The following is a 23,697-nucleotide window of genomic DNA, read 5'->3' on the forward strand; positions in this document are numbered from 1 at the left end:
CCCTTGGCCCAACAGCTGGGATCAGTGCTTCTCCGCTGCCACCTCTCCCTCACCGCTGGACGGCAGCGTTGGCCCAGACCTCGGTGCCCAGTCGTACGAAGTGGGACGTTAACCCGCGAACTTGGGAGCTGGGTGTTGACGGAAAGCACCACGCACGCGCTCCATAGGTCAACCCAGATACTGCGTCCAAACCGATTCCTCCGGGAGACAACGGGAGGAAAGCCACAGAAGTTCCATAGACCTGCCTGAGCTCCCGGCATCTGGGAAACGCCGGCGTTCCACATTACCACTCAACGCACCCGTCCTGGGGCAGGTCACAGACTATCCTCACGCACCACAGTCACCAGCCGTTTAGGAAAAAAGCTGGTTTTATTAATGTACACAGGAAAGGAAAGAGACAGTAAAATCAGGTCACACAAAGACAAATCCTCCCCACTCCCAGCGTAACACATCCAAACACTCGCTCGCTCGCTCACTCGCTCCCTCGGTCAAGGCCAGCCCTTGGTCGAGATTCATTTGGTGATGGTGTTTCTGTAAGAGAAGGAAAGTCATAAACACAGGCCCAACATCTAGCAAACACAGCGCATGCTCACCCAGAAACACGGGCCCAAACGCCAGCCCTGCATCAGCTCCATCACCCATATCCAGACTGCGTAACTCCCCACCTCACCCCGGCTGTAAACCTGACACAGTAGCTCATCTGACACACCACCGCTGTGGTCCCAGACACCACCACCACCCCGTTCACGGGTGGGGGGGTGCTGAATCTCTGAAATTCGTTCCCCCAGAGAGCTGTGGCAGCAACGTCATACAGATAACTTCCTGAAAGATCATGGAACCGAGGGCTGCGGGGAACTGACCCAGCAGATGGGGTCCGGGGCAAATTGAGGGGCCTCCTGCTACTATTTCCCAGTGTACAGCATTCAGTGCTCACACCGTGGCCTCCTCTACACTGGAGCAACCAAACGCAGAGCAGGGGGATCACTCTGTTGCACAGCTGCACCCAGTCCCCAGGGCCGACACCGAGCTCCTTGCGGCCTGACGCTTTAATTCTGTCCTACTGTCACCGTTCCTCCGCAGCCTCCACCGTTGTAGTGGGGCCCAACGTAAACCAGAGGCAGAGTCAGAGTAATACAGCACAGAAACAGGCCCTTCGGCCCAACTCATCCATGGTGACCCAAAAGCGAGTCCCATTTGCCTGCGTTTGGCCCATGTCCCTCTGAACCCTGCCTATCCATGTGTCTGTTAAATGTTACTGTACCTGCCTCAACTTCCTCTGGCAGCTCGTTCCACACACCCGCCACCCTCTGCGTGAAGATGTTGCCCCTCAGGTCCCTCTTAAATCTTCCACCTCTCACCTTAAACTTACACCCACTCGTTGTTAGTTCCCCTTCCCTGGGGGAAAGACACTGTGCATTCACCCTATCTATACCCCCCCATGATTTTACACACCCCTATAAGGTCAAGTACATCTTTCTGTCTGGGCTCTTTGCAACCCTCTGGAATGCACACAGAATTCTCCACAGCGACACAAGAGGTGGCAGGTGTTGGAGTCTGGAGCAACACACCAGACGTTGGAGGAACTCAGCGGGTCGGGCAGCATCTGTGGAGGGAGATGGACGGTTGACGTTTGGGGTCGAGACCCTTCTCTGGACTCTCCAATTTCAGGTAAAATGCCCTCTCGTCGTGTCCCATTACCTTGAGAACGTCCCTTTCTCACCCCGTTTAAGATACCTCCCTGACAGGGAGAGCCCACCCTCCTTATCACGTCCCCACTCTCCCACAGTCCCGCAATAGGGACACTGTCCCAAAACCTTGCCTCGTTTCTCTTTCCACGGATGCTGCCTGACTGCCCAAGATCTTCCAGTGTCTGTATCCTTGTTTCAGAGTCCAGCGCCTGCGGTTGTCTGACTTGTATTATTACCCACCGCCCCCCAACCCCCCGCCATCACCAGCCCAGCGGCGGGCTGGATCACACACACCGACGGGGCCACCCCGGGCTCACGTACACGTTCATGCTCTTGCCGCTGCCACTGAGGACGATGTACGGCGTCTTCTGGGCTTTCTGCTTCTCCTGTAGCAGGGCCACGGTTCCGAGGGGCGTGTCGCTGGAGCTCATCTTCCTCAGCAGCTGGTAACGGGAGAAAAACGCAAGGCGGGGGCGGGGTCACGAAATCTGGTCACGGCACCCCCTGCCCGCTCCCCTTCCCCCATCCACCCCCCACACCGGGGAGGCCCCCAATCTTTTCCCCAGGGCGTGCGGGCGGGTAGGTAAACGGGAAGCGATCTCCAGTGGGACGGCCCCTCCCTGGGCTGCAATGACCCCACCTGACCCGGTGTTGGAGGTCAAAGAGTGGCCGTGATGGGGCGAGCGGTTATTGAGAGACAAATTCAAAAGGTCTCAGAAGTAAAGGACTCTGGCAAGGAAGGATTTTATTTACAAAGACAAACACAGGAAAAGATAATGGGGGGCAATACACACACACACACACACACACACACACACACGGGTGATCGCAAAGGTGGGGGGGGAATCGCAACAAGGGTGAGATACACACACACCCCCACCACAAACTGGGTACAAACGATCGAGGAAGAAACAATACGCTACCTGCCACCCCTCAATCTCAGTGCCAGCATCGGCTCTATGGTCCCAGGGATCCTTAACTAATTACCCTTAAGCAGTGCACGGTTTACCTCGGCGTCCCTCGGAGACAACGAAGAGGCAGAACCAAGCATGTGGCTCTCTTTATGCTGCGGGAGGGCTGGGGGATGGTCCAAACAGGCCAATCGCCCGAGTGTGCCGGGTACAAAGGTGTTTAAAGTGACCAATCGTCGGGCGTGCCCAGAGGGGCAGGGGTGGAGCCACACCTTGACTGACAGCGGTGTGTCTTGCGACCAGATGGGGTCAGTGTTGTCACGTGGCGGCCACGACCCTCCACAATGCAGGGGGGTGGGGAGGAGGAAGGTGGGGGGTGGGGGTGACACTCACATGTTCCTCTTCTAGTTTCTTCATTCGCTTTTCCGTCTTCATTTTCCCCGAGCCCTTTCCGTGGAAGCGATGGGATAGCTGCCGGAAAGCCTGTTCATTGTTGGGACAGAACGACATCCTGTCAGTTTACAATGGTCCAGTCAGATCCCAGCCTCAGACCCCGGGGGGAGGGGGGGTGCGAAGAGAGTTGGCAGGCGGTTTTCAAAGCTCCCCCACCCCCCTGCTTCCTGAGAACCCCCTCCAGTATAAAGCAGAACCCCATCCACCATTATAGCAGTCCACTCAGCCCCTTGGTCTATGCTAGCTCCCCCCTCACCCCATTTCCTGTACCCCTGCAGCTTATTCCCCCTCGTACACACCCGTCGTCCCCCTTTCCTTCCCGTTCCCATTAATGTCCACTATTTACGGTCTCCATTGATCCTGAGGACACCTTTGGGATGAGGGAGGGAACCTGAGCACCCGGGGGAAACCCACGCGGTCACAGGGAGAATGGGCGAACTCTGCACAGACACACACGCGCGTGCACACATGCGCGCGCACACACACACGCGCACACAAAGCGGAGGTCGGGATTGAACCCGCGTTGCTGGAGCTGAGAGGCTGTGACACTGCCCGCTGCCCTCAGAACATTCATTTCCTCTGCCACTGGCGCACAGTGCGAGCTGTCTACAAAACACACGGCAGTTACTGGCCAGGCTGCTCCGACTGCACCTCCCAGACCCGCCACCTCTCCCGCCAAGGAGGACGAGGCCAGCAGGGGTAGGGGAACACTGCACTTCCAAGCCACACACCATTATAGTGATATATTGGAGATATAACACCATTCCTCCACCAGCACTGGGTCCAAATTCGACAGCACCACGGGAGCACCTTGTCGAGAAGGACCAGTGATTCAAGGGGGCGGCTGACCCCCTCCTCCTCGGGGGCACCAAATGCCCAGGTTGCTGCCATTTTCTTTTTAAGAGCTGTAACCGGTTAGAGGGCTCAGAGTGGCAACGTCGGAGAGAGGGAAGGATACCAGTAACGATCTCAGCCGAACACGGAGCTTATTCTAGTCTGGACCCTGCATGGCCCAGGGTTACGGAAAGAATATGGCCTTTCAGAATCTAAGTGTAAATCAGCCAAAAGAAACAAGATCTTTGGAGTCAGGCTGCTGTAATAAAGGACACATGGCAGCAGTACGCAGAGACACCTCCCACACAGCACAGTGATAACGACCGGATCACGGCTGTGTACAGCAACTGCTCTGCCCAGGACCGCAAGAAACCACAGAGAGTTGAGGACACAGCCCAGGGCATCACGGACACCAGCCTCCCCTCCTTGGACTCTGTCTTTACCTCTCGTTGTCTTGGTGAAACAGCCAGCATAATCAATGACTCCACCCACCCGGGTCGTTCTCTCTTCTCCCCTCTTCCATCAAGTAGAAGATACAGGAGCCTGAGGGCACGTACCACCAGACTTAAGGACAGCTTCTACCCCACTGTGATAAGACTATTGAACGGTTCCCTTATACGATGAGATGGACTCTGACCTCACGATCTACCTTGTTGTGACCTTGCACCTTATTGCAGTGCACTTTCTCTGTAGCTGTGACACTTTACTCTGTACTGTTATTGTTTTTACCTGTACTACCTCAATGCACTCTGTACTAACCCAACGTACCTGCACTGTGTAATGAATTGACCTGTACGATCGGTTTGCAAGACAAGTTTTTCACTGGACCTCGATACAAGTGACAATAATAAACCGATACCAATGTACTGGCCCCAGATTACTTGGGCAGTGGCCGTGCGCTCCTTCACACTCAGCTGTGGGGACAGACGGGTCTCCCGTCAGAAGGCAGCAGCTGTGACAGTCCGGCCCCGCACCACCCGGCCTCTCACCTCTTTTGGAGTCAGCCTCCTCCCAGATTCGTCGACGTAATCGATCTTTACATCGGGCCGGTATCCCTCTTTCTCCTTGAACTCCTGCGTGAAGCCACGGTATTCCTCCCGCCTACTGTACTTGTCATCGATCAACCTGCATCAACGACCGCCGTTAGCATCCACAGCTGGCTCGGATAGACCTTGTAACCACGTCGCTATGCGGTGAATCTGCCCGAACTGGGGAACGGCGACATGTCGGGGGGCAGGGTCCTTGATCCCACCTTCAGCAGGACGTTGGGCTGCGTTAAGCCCCTGGCTACCTTCAACTAGGGTCGAACCACCTCCTCGACATTCAATGGGCTCCTTCCTTGCCGAGGCCCCCTCCAGCAGCAGCCAGTGCTGATCAAAGCTCAGCCCGACCAGCTGCAGAATTACTGGGGCTACGAGGGACAGGTCAGGGGCCAGGGATCCTGCGGTGAGTGACACCCCAAGGCCTTTCCCCCATCTACAAGGGGCAGGTCAGGAAAAGGAGTGGGACACTGTCCAGGACAAAGCAGCCCACTCCATCGGCATCCCTCCCCACCCAAACACTCTCTCCCTCCACCACCGGCGCACGGTGGCCACAGTGCGCGCAGAACACCCTGCGGTTATTCTGACAGTGCCTCCCAAACCCGCCACCTCTCCCGCCGAGGGCAGCGGGACGTCACCGCCCGCGGGTTCCCCTTTGGACTGCACACCGTCCTGACTCGGAAACACATCGCTGTTCCTTCACCGTTGCTGGGTCTAAACCCTGGAACTCCCTCCCCAATGGCACCGGAGGCCATTATCAGGCAACTGACCCCATTGCCTTAATGACGAGCAATATTTGTTGCTGGGATCCCATGTCTGTGGCAGAATTAACGATACAACGGTCCTCGCACTGCTGTTCCCGGGATCTGCTCCCCCACCCAGGGCTCACAGCTCCCTCCCACTGCCCAGACCCTGTGGTCCTGTGTACCAGTAACTCACATTTTATCCTCAATGGCATACACAGTTGATGGAAGAGTCTTGACTGAGGACCGGACACGGGCCACCTTCTGCATGGTGGTGTCCAGCAGACCTGAAGGACGGGAATCGGGAGACCCGTTACCGGGGATACCTCGCTCACTCGCTCCCGCCCTGCCCCGATCAAACCTCCCCGCCTCCCCTCGCTGCTGGAGGAGGTGCCAGAGAGTAAGACCATCCTTCCCTTGTCCACCAAGGACACGGATGGGATAGAAGCAGTCCGGTCAGTGCAGCCTCCGGCATCAAGCTCGTCTCAAATCGGCCGGGGGGGGGAGCAGAGGTGAGGGCTGCAGTGAAGCGAGAACACAGCATCTCAGAGCAGGCCATTCGGACCATCACACCTGCGCCAGCTCCTTGGATAAGCTTCTACTTAAATCCAGTCCCCTTGCTCCCTTTCTCCCCTCCAGTTATTTATAAAACTCTTTGGTTGAAAGTCCCGTTCGAATCTGCTTCTGTCAGTTCACACACAAACATCCTCCTCCTCGCAGGTCCCCTTCCCAATCACCAGTGTCACCGACTTTCCTGCCTCTCCTTAGTTACTCCACTGAAACCCACCGGAACTTCAGGGTCACCCAGCGCAGAAACAGGCCCTTCGGCCCACTCTGTCCGTGCTGACCATCAAGTACCTGTCTACACTAATCCCGCCTGCCAGCACTCGGTCTGTGGCTCCCTCTGCCTGGCAGTTTAAGTGCTCGGTTAGATAAAATGTGGTGAGTCCCACCACCAGGGAGTGCGTTCCAGCCACCCTCTGGGCGCATAGTATTAGAACCATAGAACACTACAGCACAGAAAACAGGCCATTCGGCCCTTCTAGTCTGTGCCGAAACTTTATTCCACTAGTCCCAATTACCTGCACCCAGTCCATGACCCTCCAGACCTCTCCCATCGATGTATCTATCCAACTTATTCTTAAACTTTAAGAGTGAACCTGCATTTATCATGTCAGATGGCAGCCCGTTCCACACTCCCACCACTCTGAGTGAAGAAGTTCCCCCTTCACCCTAAAGCCATGTCCTCTTGTACTTCTCTCTCCTAATCTAGGTGGAAAGAGCCTACTCGCACTTACTCTGTCTATACCCCTCATAATCTCCCCTCATTCTTCTGCGCTCCAATGAATAAAGTCCTAACCTGTTCAATCTTTCCCTGTAACTCAACTCCTGAAGACCCGGCAACATTCTAGTAAATCTCCTCTGCCCTCTTTCAATCTATCAGTCACTGTGCATGTAATCTTACACCAGGCCCGTTTCATTCTCCCCACATTCCCATCAACTCCTCCCAGATTCTACCCCTCACCCACACACTGGGGGGGGGGCAATTAACCCACCGACCCCCGCACGTCGTTGGGACGTGGGAGGGAACAGGAGCACCCGGGGGAAACCCACGGGGTCACAGGGAGAACGTGTAAACTACACACACACACACACACACACACACACAGCGCCGGAGGTCAGGATCAAACCCGGGTCTCTGGAGCCGCGAGGCCGTGACTCCACACACTGCGCCACCGTGCTGCCCCTTTGAGCGCCTCTGTTAAACCTCCCTTTAAGCTTCAGTGGGCCTCGGAGAGCGACTGCAGCCTCTCCACGTAGCCGGGGATGCACTGACCATTTCCGGAGCTCAGTGCCACAGCAGGCGGCCCACTGACAGTCGGCAGCTCATGCCCGCTCCGGCCGTACGCAGGACCCCGCCTCACCTTTGTTTCTGCAGAGGTGCAAAGCAGCTGCCAGCCCGCAGTTCACGATGGGCTCTTCGTCCAGAATGGTGGTGGATGAGGCCGAGAACTGAGAGAGGGGGGAAGGAGGAGGAGGAGTGGGGGGGTGGGGGGGGGGGGGGAAAGAGAGGTGTCAGTAATACAATACAACCCCAGGAAACAGCTCACAGACGATGACGTGCAGGTATGGTGCCAGATAGAACGGAGTATGGGAGGCTCCCTCAACGAGCAAAGTGTTTCTGCACGAGGGAGGAGGGGCGTACGGGGACAGGACACCGAGGGGCGTCCCAGCTGCAGCTGAGCAAGGTGTCGTGTCACCGAGACAGCAGGTTCACCTGCACTTCCTCCAACCTGCGGAACTTCACCCGGTGTTTGCGATCGGCAGGGCAGACTGCCGCGGTCGGGCAGTGGGGGGTTACGTCGTATTATCGCAGGACATTCAGCCCATCGCCCTTGTGCTGGCCTCCCTGACCGCAGTCTCTGATCAGGCCACACACCCGGTTCTCTCCCTTTCCAGGTTCCCTTTAGAAAATCATCGAGCCTGCTCACACTGCCCAGTCAGACCACAGGCTGTTGGCAGAAAGGTCTCCACACCCCATCTCTGCTGCTTTTGCTGTGATCATCCACCCACTGCCATTGGAAGCCCTTTCCTGTTCTCACTCCGTTGTAACCCTTCGAGATTTGGGACCTGCATTACAGCTCCCGCACCCTGCCCTGCTACAGGGGGAACAGAGCAGCTCCTCCAATCTCTCCTCAGTAACCGCAGCCCTCACCCCTGCCACTACTCCTGTAGTTCCTTACAACATAGGAGGCCCTTCAGACCATCGAGTCTATGCTGCCTCTAAGCGGAATCCCATTCTCTCATTTTCCCTGCAATCTATTTCCCCCCCACGTCCCCATCAACTCCCCCCAGATTCTACCCCTCACCTATGAACTAGGGGCAATTTACAGCGGCCAATTAACCCACCGACCCCGCACGTCGTTGGGATATGGGGGGGAACCGGAGCACCCGGGGGAAACCCATGGGATCACAGGGAGCGTGTGCGAACTTCACACAGAGACAGCGCTGGAGGTTGGGATCGAACCCGGGTCTCTGGAGCGGAAGGCAGCAGGTCTACCCACTGCGCCGCCTCTTGGGTAACTCTCGTCTCTGCCACTTCTGAGACCTTTGTAAGGCCTGAATTGGGCTGAATGCTCACTGGCACCTCCCGACTCGCAGGGACAAGGGTGGCAGTGGGGACAGGTGGGGAGGGTGTATCACCTCCCTCGAGCTTTCCTACGCTGTCCCGGGGCACCTTACCTCTGGCTGCTTCTTCTCCTCGTCCAGGTTCACTGTACTCCAGCCCACAGTCTCGTCCCGGTCCAGCTCCATCTCCCCGTCCGACGATTCCTTGTTCTCAACCTCAAAATCCTGGAGAGGTTCAACAGACAACATCAAGTCCAGTTCGACAGCAGTGAACCGCCACCTCACCTGCTCCCTCCACACCGTCCCATCACACAGTCCCGGCGTCAGACACAGGGTGAAGCTCCCTCCGCACTGTCCCATCACACACTCCCGGGGTCAGACACAGGGTGAAGCTCCCTCTACACCGTCCCGTCACACACTCCCGGGGTCAGACACAGGGTGAAGCTCCCTCCGCACTGTCCCGTCACACACTCCCGGGGTCAGACACAGGGTGAAGCTCCCTCTACACCGTCCCGTCACACACTCCCGGGGTCAGACACAGGGCGAAGCTCCCTCTACACCGTCCCATCACACACTCCTGGGGTCAGACACAGGGCCAAGCTCCCTCCACACTGTCCCATCACACACTCCCGGGGTCAGACACAGGGGTGCTGCCCGGGTGGTCTGCCTAGAGATGTTCCAGGGTTATGTCTGTACCCGGGTGGCTGTGGAGAGAGAATATGCAGTGTCCACGGGTACCATGGAGGCGTTCCGGGACTGTTGGACACCGCAGGGGATAAACTGCATCCCAGGTGAGGATGGGAATATTTTAATTTAGTCTGTGTTGACTATTGTTGTAGTTTATAGAGTTCTGTCGTAGTGTTGTAGTGTTTGTAATAAAATTGCTTTCGAAAGAAAAGGCAGGGACGGAATTATTTCTGAGTACTCAATATACTACAGATTTAGATTTTCACGTGCCAGACCAATGCCATTTCCCCACTCTCTCACACCTGCCCATAGAACCCCACCAGCCACCTACACTCAGTGCAATTCACAGCAGCCCATTCACTCACACACACACACACAGCCGGAGGTCAGGATCGAACCGGGGGTCACTGGAGCTGGGAGGCAGCGGCCCTACCAGCTGTACCACAATGATGCCGACAGCTCAAAACCGCAGCGTTGTCACAGAGTTACGCAGCACAGAAACAGGCCCTCCGGCCCAACTGGTCCACGCCAGCTAAGGTGCCCATCCAATCTGGTCCCACACCTGTATTTGCCCCATTTCCCTCTCAACCTGTTCCATCCATCTTGTTGAATATCAGCTGCTTGTTTGCATCCGACAGACGAGGCACGTGCCCACCTTGGAAATATATCAGCCTTTTGTTCATTCCTTGTGGAAGTGCCCAAAACCTGGCACTCCCTGCAGGACACAGTGAGCGCCTCTGCCTCCAGGGACTCCGGTACATGAAGGAAGGGACCTAGACTGTTGGTTTATTAATGTCAGATGTACCGAGATGCAGTGAAAAGCTTTTGTTTGCACGCCATCCAGACAGATCATTCCATACAGAAGTACGTCAAGGTAATAAGGAGAAGACAGAATGAAGTGCGACAGTTACAGAGAAGGTGCAGCGCAGGCAGACAATAAGGTGCAAGGGCCACAACGAGGTAGATTGGGAGATCAAGAGTCCATCTTTTACCATTCAAGAGTTTGATAACAGTGGGATAGAAGCTGTCCTTGAGCCTGGTGGTACATGCTGTCAGATTTTTGTATCTACTGCCCGACAGGAGAGGGGAGAAGAGGGGATGTCCGGGGTGGGAGGGGTCCTTGATTATTAACGTAAAGACAGAGTGAGTGGGGGGGGGGGTTGTCTGCGCGATGGACTGGGCTGTGTCCACAACCAGCTCGAGGATGAAGCTGTCAGGCCAAGCCTGGACACAACGCAGACGGGAACATGAAGGGACAATCACCGGGCTTCGGACGGCAGCGGGGAACAGTGCGGAGCCGGCTATCAGTGGGAGGGGCGGACACGGACAGTCCCAACACTCACGAGCAGCTCCTCCTGCTCCTCCCGGTTGCCGGCCAGGCCGTAGGTGGGGATCTCCCCGAGAGTCCGGCAGAACTCGGACGTGGCGTTGAAGACGATCACGCCCTTCTTCTCCAGGTCATCCTCGTCCTCGTCCTCCCGGTCCGCGCTCACTTTCTTCACGATGTCCACCGCCTGCAAAGGGGGGGAGAGGGGGGCAACGCCGACCTTCGGTTACAGAGTGGCACCAGGCTGTGGGTGAAGCGAGTGGCCCTCCTGGTCCCGGGGGTAACCGCGTCCCAGTCCGAGACCGAAACTGCCGACTCCCCATCCCAGAGTGAACCGCACCCCTCCCCCCTCCCCGACTCCCAGAGTGAACCGCAACACCCCACCCCCGCCCCCAACCCTCCCGGAGTGAACCGCACCCCCTCCCCAACTCCCAGAGTGAACCATACCCCCCTCCCCGACTCCCAGAGTTAAAGGCGCCCCCCATAAACTCCCAGAGTTAAAACCCCCCTCCCCAGAGTTAAAGCCCCCCTCTCCCCAATAAACTCCCAGAATTAAAGCCCCCCTCCCAGAGTGAACTGTGGCAAGAGGGAGGAGGCAATTGAGCCACAGGAGTGGGAACAGGACCAGCCAGCCACCAGCGGCTCAGAGCAGTTCTCTGTGTTTTGTGGGGGTGGGTTTAAGCCGCCCCCGCCCCGGCGCTCACCTTGTCGGCCGCCTGCCGGTGGAGCTGCCGCAGGCGCCGCTGCTTCTCCAGCTGTTTCTGCAGCTCCGCCTCCGCCTCGTCTTCCTCGATGGCGACCGGGGAGTCGGGAGCCTGGGCTTCGTCTGAGGGGAGAGGCAGCGCGGACGGTCACCGTGGCAGCCGAGCCTTGGCGATATCCCCCCCCCCCAATAGCCCACCACCCCCAGGGGTAACACGCTCTGCCTCCGCACCCTTCCTTCACCCATGGCCACTCTCACCAGGGTCACACTGCACGGAAACAGGCCCCTCGGCCCACCCAGTCTGTGCCGACCCTTTACACTGATCCCACAGTCCCATCGACTGTCCCCCAGATTCTACCCCCTCACCCACACACTGGAGGGGAGACAATTTACAGCGGTCGATTAACCCCACAGACCCCGCGCATCGTTGGGATGTGGGAGGGAACCGGAGCATCCAGGGGAAACCCACGCGGTCACACACACCCCCCACCCCCAAACACACACAGTGCCGGAGGTCGGGATCGAACCCGGGTCTCTGGAGCCCAGAGGCAGCAGCTCTACCCGCTGCGCCACTGTGCTGCCCAATTGGCGCCAGTCCAGAGACGAGCCCATAACCCAGGCTGATGCCATAGTAGTGGCGCAGAGGGACGGCTGCACTGCCGGAGGTGCAGAGAAAGTTCTTCTTTTGGGGATTTCTTGGGAATTCTCTGCCCTGGAGGGTGGTGGAGGCTAGATATTTATGGTGGAAATACATGAATATCTGAAAGATCGGGGAAATCAAGGGTGATGACGCAGCTCTACAAAACTCTGGTTAGACCACACTTGGAGTACTGTGTCCAGTTCTGGTCGCCTCATTATAGGAAGGATGTGGAAGCGTTGGAAAGGGTGCAGAGGAGACTTACCAGGATGTTGCCTGGTTTAGAGAGTATGGATTATGAGGAGGGACTAAGGGAGCTAGGGCTTTGGAGAGGAGGATGAGAGGAGACATGATAGAGGTGTACAAAATATTAAGAGGAATAGATAGAGTGGACAGCCAGTGCCTCTTTCCCAGGGCACCAATGCTCAATACAGGAGAGCACGGCTTTAAAGTAATGGCTGGGAAGTTCAAGGGAGATATCAGAGGAAGGTCTTTTACCCAGAGAGTAGTTGGGGCGTGGAATGCGCTGCCTGGGGCGGTGGTGGAGGCAGGTACATTGGTCAAATTCAAGAGATTGCTAGATAGGCATATGGAGGAATTTAAAATAGAGAGATATGTGGTAGGAAGGAGTTAGATAGTCTTAGGCGAGGTTTAAAGGTCGGCACAACATTGTGGGCCGAAGGGCCTGTATTGTGCTGTCCTGTTCGATGTTCTACGGGGAAGTGACACGGAAGTGGAGTTGAGACCAGCATAGATCGGCTGTTGCCGAGTGGCCTACTCCTGCTATCTTCTCGTGATATGGCGTCACAAAGCAGCTCAACGACCCGGGCCCACCCTCCACACCCAGAAACCTGCTTCCATGTTGCGAGAGAGTCAGCCCATCCCGAATCAGCCTCAGTCGTTTGCTATAGGGAGAGGTTGGACAAACGTGGTCGTTTTCCCTGGAGCGTCGGAGGCTGTGGGGAGACCTGACCGAGTTTATAAAATGATGAGGCATAGATAAGGTAGGTAGTCAAAGAGCCTTTTATCCAGGGTGGAAATGTCAAATACTGGAGTGGGGAACGTTTAGGGAGATTTACGAGGCAAGTTTTTTTAAAGAGGAATACAGAGAGTGGTGGGTGGCTGGAACACACTGGCAGGGGAAAGTGATGTTTAAGAGGGTTTTAGACAGACGCATGAACAGGCAGGGAATGGAGGGATATAGACCTCATGCAGGCAGATGTACAGTTTAAATTGGAATCATGGTAAGCACAGATATGGTGGGCCAAAGGGCCTCTTCCTGTTCTACGAACAGAACTCAGAAAGTAAACTGCTGGAGGAACTCAGGCAGCATCCGTGGAGGGAAACGGACAGTCGACATTTCATCTGGACCGGATTAAGGTTGGGTAACAAGCGGCAAAGCTTTGGATGGGTTTAGGTTGGTGGAGGGTCATTGGTACGCGGTGGTGCAGGAGTACAGACAAGAACGTCTGCAGTAAACCACACGGCCTTCTCGTCAGCCTCCCCAGCCAGTAACCTCCTCCCCCACCCCACCCCCCCAAAGACACGCACCGTCGCTGATCTCCATGTTTTCCACACGCATGTCGTCCGACACAGACTGGGGCTCGGGCGCTGGGGGCTCGGCCTCTTCCGCGTTCCCCTCTTCGTCCGCTTTTGAGTCGAACTTCCAGCCCCGCCCGCGGGATCTGTCGAGGGAATGACCCAGAGTAAACGCGTGGCCCAGGCGGTGGGGAGGGGAGGCGTGGACGGGATGGGGGGGAGCGGGGTTGGGGGTTAATTGGGGCTTGAGGTTGGAAACGGAAGCCGGGGTGGCATCCAAGTGAGGGTTGGGGTCAAGTGGTGGTGGGCAACTGGTCCACAGCAAACAATTAGTAGAGGAACAGGATAGAGTTGATGGGCTGAACTGCCTCATAGTCATATGTACAGCACGGAAACAGGCCATTTGGCCCATCGAGTCCATGCTGACCATTAACCTCCCATTTACATTAATCCCAGTTCATTCTCCCTCCATTCTCATCAACATTCCCCACCCCCCCGGCCCCCAGATTATACCCCTCGCCCACACTCTAGGGGGCAATTAACCCACCGACCCCGCACGTCGCACAAGGAGAACGTGCAAACTCCACACACAGACAGCGCCGGAGGTCGGGATCGAACCCAGGTCTCCGGTGCCGTGAGGCAGCGGCTCTACCCGCTGCGCCACTGCGGAAGCCAATCAAATCAGTCACCTCGAGCCATAGTCGGTGACGGCACTCTCGTGTCCATGAGCTAGAAGGTCGTCAGCTTTCACGCTGGTTTTCTTTTTACGAATTTTCTTTACTTTCCTCTTTGTTTTCTTGAACGTGACCTTAAAAAGGGGAAGGAGTTACAGGTCAGTGCGGCCACGGTGGATGGAGCACCCCGCCCTGCCCTCCCCTTCCCGTGTCCACTGAGCCGGCCCCTACCATTTCTTCCTCGGTGTAGAACTCGGACGCCAGCTTCAGCTGCGGCAGCTCCAGGGTCTGAGCCTGCTCCTGGAGCGTCTGCCGGATCTGCTGCAGCTCCCGCTCCCACGATCCGTCCGCCGATCCGCCCGCCTCCAGCCGGAACGACTTCTTCTTCTCCCCCTCGATCTCCTCGTCGTACTGGGAGAGGATCGACTTGGCTTTGAACTGAAACATTGGGAGAGTGAGCATAGGCGGGCAAGCAGGGCGACGCTGCCTAGGAGGCCAATCTGCCCATCGAGCTTGGGCCGGCACTTTGACAGAGGGCTCCCAATTTGATCATCTCCTTTGTTCTTTCACGTCCCTGCAAAAACTTTGAATCTTTTTCCTTTTTGAAAACTCCCTCACAATTTGCTTTGTAAAAATAAACCTCATCTCCTGTGCTTTTTAGCAACATATCTTAAATCCGGTTCAGCAGGCTACTGGAAATAGTTTTCCTCTGGCTGAGTTGGAAATGTGGGCAGAGAAACGGCAGATGGAGCTTGATCCGGACAAGTGTGAGGTGTTGCACTTGTGGGAGGTCAAATAAAAGAGGAAAGGATGCAGTAAATGGTAGGACCCTGAGGAGCATCGATATACAGAGGGACCTTGGGGTACAGGTCCATAGCTCCTGAAAGTGGCAACAGAAGTAGTTAGGGTGGTAAAGGTGTATGACATCCTCGGCTTCATAGGTTGGCGTCTTGAGTATGAAAGCAGGCAAGTCATGTTGTAAACTTTGGTGAGGCCGCATTTGAAGTACTGTGTGCAGTTCTGGTCCCCGCATTACAGGAAGGGTGTGGAAGCTTTGGGGAGGATGCAGAGGAGGTTCACCAGGATGCTGCCTGGATTAGAGAGTATGAGCTATAAAGGGGAGGTTGGCCAAACTTGGAATGTTTTCTCTGGAGCGGCAGAGGCCGAGGGGAGACCTAATGGAAGTACAAATAGATTTTCTTTGGCAGAGTTGGAAATGTGGGCAGAGAAATGGCAGATGGGGGTCAAATAGAGTCTTTTGCCCAGGGTAGAAACATCAAATACTGGGGGGGGGGGGAAGCTAAAGGAGATTTACACACCAAGATTTCTTTTTGAAAATGGTGGGCCGAAGGGCCTGTTTTGTGCTGTATGGTTCTAAAACACAGAGAGGTGGGCGCCTGGAATGCGCTGCCGGGGAAGAAGTGGAACCAGATACAATAATTATGTTTAAGAGGCGCATGAACAGGCAGGAAATAGAGGGATATAGACCACACACAGACATATGGGATTAGTTGATATTGGCTTGGTCAGCACAGACATTGTGGGCTGAAGGGCCTGTTCGTGTGCTGTACTATGTTCAGTTATGCCCATTAAAACCCTTCATACATTTGGAATCTCACTACTAAATCTCCCCTTAACTTCCTTTATTCAAACTACAATCACCCCAGCTTCAGTCACATCTATATGCAGAGCACACGGGAGAACGGGGTTAAACTGAAGAAAAGGAACTCTGTCTCACCGTGCCAACGCCTCCAACTACTGAGACCAGAGCTAGTGATCGGAAATATCAGATAGTTATTAATAAATCCCCCTGGAAATTTTGAAGGAACTCCTTTGTACACAAGGTAGGGAAGAATGTGGTGTTTTATAGCAGAAGGAGGGCTGGGCTACATTGAAGGGGGAGGGTAGATACACACAGACTGAAGCCACTCATTGTGCAACCGCATTGAATGTTACAGCAAAAAGACTGGCCATTTGGCCCCTCTGATCTGCACAGATGTTTCTGCTGCACACAAGGCTCCTTCTGTCCCTCCATACCTACCCACGTTCCTATCTCCCCGGTGCACAGATCCAGCTCCCCAGTCAGGCACCTTCGTACGTTAATGCCAGTGGTTGAAGAGGTTCTGTGCATATTGGGCAGTGAAGTGCACCAGATGCATTTGCAAAGAGGAACCCAGGCTGACTCTCCCCCTCTCTCTCTAACCCAGGGGTCACTGGGCAGTGATGGGGAGCAGGAACCCCGACTGATTCCCCCCCCCCCCTCTCTCTCTCTACCCCAGGGGTCACTGGGCAGTAATTGTAATCCATTCCCCTCACCCACCCTGCCACTCTGCTGTAAGCAGTCCAGAGGCGGACTTCCGGAAGCACACACTGGCCTTACCACCACCATGTCGTCAACACTCTCCTCCTCCTCATAGGGCTTGTAGTTGGGTTTCTTCTTCATCTCCGCGTTCTTCTCAGCTCTCTCCTTGTCCAAGATGTTGACGTTAACCAGGACATCATCCTCCTCGTCCAGAACCCCTTGGGGGGAGAGAGGGGGGGAGCCAAAAGATGGATGCCGGCAAATAGAGGTAGATTGAACAAAATTACCATCCTTATTCCATCACTTGTTCTTCCGAGAGAGACACACGTTTCCCTCAGCTCCACTCCTCCGCCCAACCGCCCAAATATTTCGTTAGCTGGCTAAAATCTCTTCTGACCCACCGTAACACAAACTGAACAGCAAAAACAACACTGCAAATGCTGGAAAGCTGCAATCAAACCAAAAAAATGGTGGAAACGCTCGGCAAGTCAGACAGCATCTGCGGAGAGAGAAACAGAGCTAATGTTTTGGGTTAAAGGCTTGGCTTACCAGGCTTTGTGCTGAAACTTCTTTCACCTGGAACGTTAACTCTGCCTCTCTCCACAGATGCTGCCTGACTCGCTGAGTGTTTCCAACGATTTTCTGCTTTTACTGCAGACTTATAACTGTGCTGGGGCTGAAATAGTGGATGAATGTTGCTTCACCGGTAGTTTGGGATATGCCCTTTTTGCTTTGCAGGTTGATCTTGAGCAACATTTGGTGAGATTTACATCTTGCTCATTGCTGTACATTCTTCTGAACATCATGCGGCCCAACAGGAAAATCTCCCCCCGGTCCCCACAGGAAAATCTCTCCCACCCCCCACATCCACCCCCCCCCCCACCCCCCGTTGGGCGGAAGGGCCTGTTGCCGTGCTGTACAACACTACAGGAGACCAGTCTGCCCATCAAGCAAATTCCGTCATCTAAGCAGATCAAGATTGATTGGCACCCCAACACCACCCTAAATATTCACTCCCTGCCTTCAGTACACAGTGGGTGCACAAAATGCACCGCAGTTATCATCCTGGCTAACCCGATAGCACCTCCCAAACCTGCCACCCCCAGCACCAGAAGGACGCAGGGCAGCGGGTCCAAGGGAGCACCACCACCTGCAGGTTCCCCTCCGCATCACGCACCGTCCTGACTCGGAAACATATCGCTGTTCCTTCACCGTCACTGGGTCTAAATCCTGGAACTCCCTCCCCAACAGCACCATGGGAGCCCCTGCACCAGAAGGACTGCAGCAGTTCGTGGATCACCAACATCCCCCCCCCCCCACCCACCCCTTCTCCAGGGGCAATTAGGGATGGCCAATAAATGCTGGCTTTGCCAGCAAGGTCCACATCGTAGTTGTATTCGAGAAACAAAATCGACTCCAGTCACCCATGTTAGCTTTGTAGCCCACAACACGACCCCAACAAAATTCATTCATTTGCTTTGAGATTTTCTCTTTCTGGAGAGCGTACATTTCCAAACCTCTCTGGGGGGGGGGGGGGTGGGAATGGTTCCTAACACCCCTGACTCCGTCTTTACATCTGAATTTCCCTTACCTCTGTCCTTCAAGGTCAGCACGACTGCCTCTCCTTCCTTGAAAGCTTTAATATCGTGCTGGACAGTCAGTCCCTTCAGGTCCTGGGACGTGTAGGCAGTCTTGGGCAGGGAGGAGAGAGAGGTGGGAATAAAAGCAGTTGTTGTTAGGGTACTCTAAGCACTACTACACACCTGTAAGAGTGTACTGAGTATACACTGTGAACCAGCTCTCCTCCTAGCATCAACTCACCGGTTAATCCAGGAGTGCGTAGATCCGAATGGAATCTGAACACAGAGCTGCCACATTACAGGAAGAATGTGACTGTACTGGAGAGGGTGTAGGGGAGATACATCAGGACGTTGTCAGGGATGGAGCATTCAGCCAAGAGGAGAGACTGGGTTTATGTTCAGCATTATCAAAAAGCCCGATGCAAGCTTGAGAAAGACATCTTGTCACGTGTCTCTGTGTGTTGCTGCTCTCTGGACTCGGTATCAAATTCTACACCTTCAGGTAACCTGCTGTTAGCTGCAGGTAACAGGTCACCAGGCTCAAGGACAGCTTCTATCCCACTTCTAGAAGACTACTGAACGGTGCCCTGGTACGATAAGGATGGACTCTTGACCTCACAATCTACCTCGTCGTGGCCTTGCACCTTATTGTCTGCCTGCACTGCACTTACTCTGTAGCTGGAACACTTCATTCTGCATTCTGTTATCACTTTCCCCTTGACGCACTGATGTGATGAAATGATCTGTGTGGACGGCACGCAAAACAAAGTTTTTCTCTGTCTCTCGGTACATGTGACAATAATTAACCATTTACCGATTTCTCTGTCTGTGTCCGTTTTGCTGTAGCTCTTCCATCTGTGACTTTGGCTCTGTGTTTCTCTCTTCATCAGTATAGTCTGACCCACTGTCAGACTCTGACGATGAATAAATGATCCCTGCAGCTCTGCATTTTGCAACTTGTATGTCTCTCTGTTTGCGTCCTCACTCGCTGACCGCTCTCACTCCATGGCCTTTTTGTTAATGGTCCCTCTCTCTGACTCACCCACCGGACGGCCTCGTCTACAACTTAACCCCATGACAACCCTGTCCTCACCTCATCAGAGATGTTCCCCTTTCCTCTCCATTCTTCCCCCACCCTCTCCGTATTTAAAACTTGGCAACTCTACTCTCCCAGTTGTGACAATGAATCTTTGACCTGCTATGTCAACCCTGGTCCTCTCCCCACAGCTGCTGCCTGACTTGCTGAGTTTTTCCACCTATCGTGCCTACCTGGTCTGGAACCATTTCTGACTCCAAACTCTTGCCCGACACAGTGATCCTTGTACTCCAAGTAGGCGATTGTGTCAGACCCTGCCCACCTCAAGGACAGTACTGCCATTAGCAGCAAAAACTGTTTCTCTTTAGAAAACCACCTCGCGTGGTTTCTAACCTCCAGGACAACAGTAGGTTTAGTGGGTCAGATGCAGGCTCCGAGGTGTTCATCTGAGCAAAGAAACCAGAAACACGACAGGCTGCATCTGCTTGTGCGCACCTCAGGGCTCTGAAGCTGCAGACATTGGCTTCAGGCGTTGAGGAATTTCCTGGCAAGTTCCGATAGGCAAATATTTAAAAACCAGTCCATATGTCACTAAAGACTCACAGGGCACAGGTTAGACACAGGGTGAAGCTCCCTCTACACTGTCCCATCACACAGTCCCAGGGTCAGGCACAGAGTGAAGCTCCCTCTAGTGTCAGACAGAGTGAAACTCCCTCTACGCCGTCCCATCACACACTCCCAGGGTTAGGCACACAACGAAACTCCCCCTGAACTGCCCCTTCATGCACTCCACAATAGTGGCAGCATGGAAAAGATCCTTCCATAATCTCTGCATTACCCATGCTGTGCCTTCTGAGACCGATATCCATTTACAATGCAAGTCTTGTGATGGGATCAAGATCTACATCCCTCAACACTGGGAGGTCCCAAAACAGCGACCAGCTGCTCCCCAAACAGCAAGACCCTCACCTGTTTCTTGGTCCGGAGTTCCTCTTCGATCAGGTTGCTGACACCAAACTCCTCGTCCATTTCCTCGAGAAGTCTAGCCTGGAATCACATTGCGGGGAATCAGTCGGGGCTCAGACTGAAGTCTATCAAAACACTTCAGTTCTGTACAAAAGACTCTGCAAGTAATTGAACTTCCCTTCTGTGGTTGGGCTCCTACACTGCAGGAGGGAACCAGCTCTCTCCCTGACCTCTGTCTCGTTTGCAGTGATAATGTAGTGTGGGACTGACATGGGAAGACATCCCAGGGTCCTTCACAAACAGATTATCAAACTGTGGAATGCATAGGGGCAGGCACGGTAATGTAGCGGTTAGCATAACACTATTACAGAGCCAGCGACCCAGGTTCAATTCCAGCCACTGTCTGTAAGGAGTTTGTACGTTCTTCCCATGTCTGCGTGGGTTTCCTCCGGGTGCTCCGGTTTCCTCCCACATTCCAAACACGTACGGGTTAGGAAGTTGTGGGCATGCTATGTTGGCGCCGGAAGCGTGGCGACACTTGCGGGCTGCCCCCAGAACACTCTACGCAAAAGATGCATTTCACTGTGTGTTTCGATGTACACGTGACTAATAAAGATACTTTATATTATTAGACATTAGGGTGGGCAATCAAAGGGGTTTTAAAAATATTCCTAAAAGGAGATGAGAGATGGAAGGGGGGAGAAACTGCTGATTTTGGAACCAGGCAGTGCAAGGCATGGCTGCCCATGGAGGGATAGGAATAAGGGAGGTGGAGGAGCAGAGATCTTGGAGGGTGCCAGGAGCTGGAGGTTACAGAGGGTGATGAGATCCGAAACCAGAATGAGCATTTTTAATTGAGACACAGAAACCGCAGATGCTGGAAATCTGCAGCAACACACAAAGGAGCTGGAGGGACTCAGCGGGTCAGGCAGCACCCATCCAGGGGAATGGACAGTCGACGTTTCGGGTCTTGAATTTTAAATGTCGAGGTGGGGTTTAACCAGGAGCCAGTGTTGGTCAAAGAGCAGGGTGAACTGAGGTGACCATAACACGACGAGGGTCTCAGCAGCCGATAGGCTGAGGCAGTGGGGAGAGACGGTCGTCACACTCGCGCCGGGCGTGCCCGTGGCCACTGCCCGCAGCCGACACTCACCCGCTTCTCAGCCATCTCCTTCTCCTTCTGCAGCTTTCTGCTCTTCTCCACCCAGGCCACAGCGTCGTCCAGCCAGGCATCATCGTCACCCAGAGTCTTCACTTTCCTGCGCACGTGGAGAGAGGGGGAGAGAGTCACACATCACCACACCGATGGCAGTGCCGAACCCAAGCCTTGGTTCGAAGGGCACACGTACACTGGGGCTGGGGGAAATCAAAACTGCCTGCTCTGACTTCAGTCCCTCCCCAGGCAGCATCCGTGGAGAACAGCAGGCAGTCAATGTTTCGTGTCAGGACCCTTCAGATTCCAGCATCTGCAGTCCTTTGTTTCCCTTCCCCCAGGTCAGTGTCAGCTCCTACTCCAGGGGACCGGACTCTAATGTACAGCAACAGACCCAGTACCGTACCCCAGTGTTATACAGCGACAGACCCGTCCCCACCGGTACCGTACCCTGGTGTTATACAGCGACAGACCCGTCCCCACTGGTACCGTACCCCGGTGTTATACAGCGACAGACCCGTCCCCACTGGTACCGTACCCCGGTGTTATACAGCGACAGACCCGTCCCCACTGGTACCGTACCCTGGTGTTATACAGCGACAGACCCGTCCCCACCGGTACCGTACCCTGGTGTTATACAGCGACAGACCCGTCCCCACTGGTACCGCACCCCGGTGTTATACAGCGACAGACCCGTCCCCACCGGTACCATACCCCATGTTAATGTGCTCTCTGGATGGAGTAACAGTGCGTTAACTACCCTTGCAGCTACTGCACAGATTGAACATGTGCTCACCATCACCCGTCACCACAGGGACCATCTCTGCCCGCTGCCTGTACTCAAGCCCACCCTCAGAAGTTTGCAGGAACAGAGCCCCCAGTCTGCGCAGCGCAGCCCCACCCCTCGGGCCCCGCCCATCCCTCGGGCCCTGCCTACCCCAGCTTCTGGTTCAGGAGCCGTTTCTCCTTCAGGGCAGCGAGCTTCACCCGAATGTCCTCCTGCTCCTTCGAGATGATGGGATTGATGGCCGGCACCACGACGGGGTCCTCCTTGGTCCCGGTCTCAGCTGTGGGGCGGGAGGAAACGACTGGTTGGTTAGGAGCGGCAGCACCGCAGGAAGGAGAAGCCATGTTGATGCAGCACCCTCACCACCTGGGCAGCCCCAAAGCCACACCAGCGACAAAGCACCTCAACACACACACAGGAGGAAGCCCTTCAGCTCACCAATCCTAGACCAGCAAACCCACGACCTTTTCTGTATTCCCTTACAGCCCTCTCTCACAAACCATTTCCTTTTGATTCCATTTCAATCTACAATAGCCAGTGTATCTTCGGGATGTTGGTGGCGCAGCAGGTAGAGTCGCTGCCTCCCAGCTCCAAGGACCCCAGTTCGATGCCCACCTCTGGCAGGGTGTGTGTGTGAGAGAGAGAGAGAGAGAGAGAGAGGGGGAGAGAGCGAGAGAGAAAACATGGGTTTCCCTTGGGGTGCTCCAGGTTGCTCCCAGCAGAAAGCCACACGCCTGGAGAAACCCCACGGGGGAGAACGTGCAAACTCCCCAAAGACAGGAGGTTAGGACTGAACTCGGATCACTGGAGCTGAGAGGCAGCTGGTGGCATCAGGGCCACCTCTCCCGTCCTATAGAATCAGTCTCACAGAGGCACACAACACGGAAACAGGCCCTTCGGCCCACCGAGTCCCTGCCGACCCTCAACCACCCACTTACACTGATCCCATTTTATTCTCCCCACATTCCCATCAACTCCCCCCAGGTTCTACCCGTTACCCACACACTGGGGGATCATTTGCAGTGGCCAATTAACCCAAGTCATTGGGATGCGTGGAAAAATACGCCATCCGAGGGAAACTCGCTGTCACAGGGAGAACATTGTTAGGTCGATAGGGTTGTTAAGAAGGTGGATGGTGTGTCGGCCTTCATTAGTCGGGGTATTGAGTTCAAGAGCCGCAAGGTGATGGTGCAGCTCTGTAGAACTCTGGTTAGACCACACTTGGAGTATTGTGTTCAGTTCTGGTCGCCTCATTATAGGAAGGATGTGGAAGCTTTAGAGAGGGTGCTGCCTGGATTGGGGAGCATGTCTTATGAGGATAGGTTGAGTGAGCTGGGGCTTTTCTCTTTGGTAAGAAGGAGGATGAGAGGTGACTTGATAGAGGTGTACAAGATGATAAGAGGCACAGATCGAGTGGACAGTCAGAGATTTTTTCCCAGGGCAACAATGGCTAACACGAGACATAATTTTAAGGTGATTGGAGGAAGGTATAAGGGGGATGTCAGGGG

General features: G+C 54.9%; 1 protein-coding gene across 1 annotated transcript; it reads right to left on the minus strand.

The window, feature by feature from the left end:
- Positions 1-350: 350 nt before the first annotated feature.
- sart1 (spliceosome associated factor 1, recruiter of U4/U6.U5 tri-snRNP) lies at positions 351-22,533 on the minus strand. Its single transcript, XM_052044955.1, has 17 exons — positions 22,340-22,533; positions 21,403-21,508; positions 20,253-20,330; positions 18,259-18,358; positions 16,746-16,885; positions 14,597-14,803; positions 14,381-14,499; positions 13,704-13,837; positions 11,517-11,638; positions 10,829-10,999; positions 8,913-9,023; positions 7,595-7,682; positions 5,866-5,956; positions 4,876-5,011; positions 2,993-3,082; positions 2,010-2,131; positions 351-531 (listed from the first exon to the last, which is right to left on the minus strand). Exons 1-17 carry the CDS (start codon positions 22,531-22,533, stop codon positions 513-515), a joined length of 2,028 nt encoding a protein of 675 aa, XP_051900915.1. The 3' UTR covers positions 351-512.
- Positions 22,534-23,697: the final 1,164 nt, after the last annotated feature.

Source organism: Pristis pectinata, chromosome 38 (assembly GCF_009764475.1).
Source record: "Pristis pectinata isolate sPriPec2 chromosome 38, sPriPec2.1.pri, whole genome shotgun sequence".
NCBI lineage: Eukaryota > Metazoa > Chordata > Chondrichthyes > Rhinopristiformes > Pristidae > Pristis > Pristis pectinata.

What these genes read in the sequence shown, in the direction of transcription:
- sart1 (XM_052044955.1), bottom strand. Translation starts at nt 22,533, where the DNA reads ATGGCTTCTCCTTCCTGCGGTGCTGCCGCTCCTAACCAACCAGTCGTT. An exon ending in GTCACCGACTATGGCTCGAG is followed by an intron (nt 13,838 to 14,380) that starts GTGACTGATTTG and finishes TTCCCTCGACAG; the next exon opens with ATCCCGCGGGCGGGGCTGGA. An exon ending in GGAGGCTGACTCCAAAAGAG is followed by an intron (nt 3,083 to 4,875) that starts GTGAGAGGCCGG and finishes AACAATGAACAG; the next exon opens with GCTTTCCGGCAGCTATCCCA.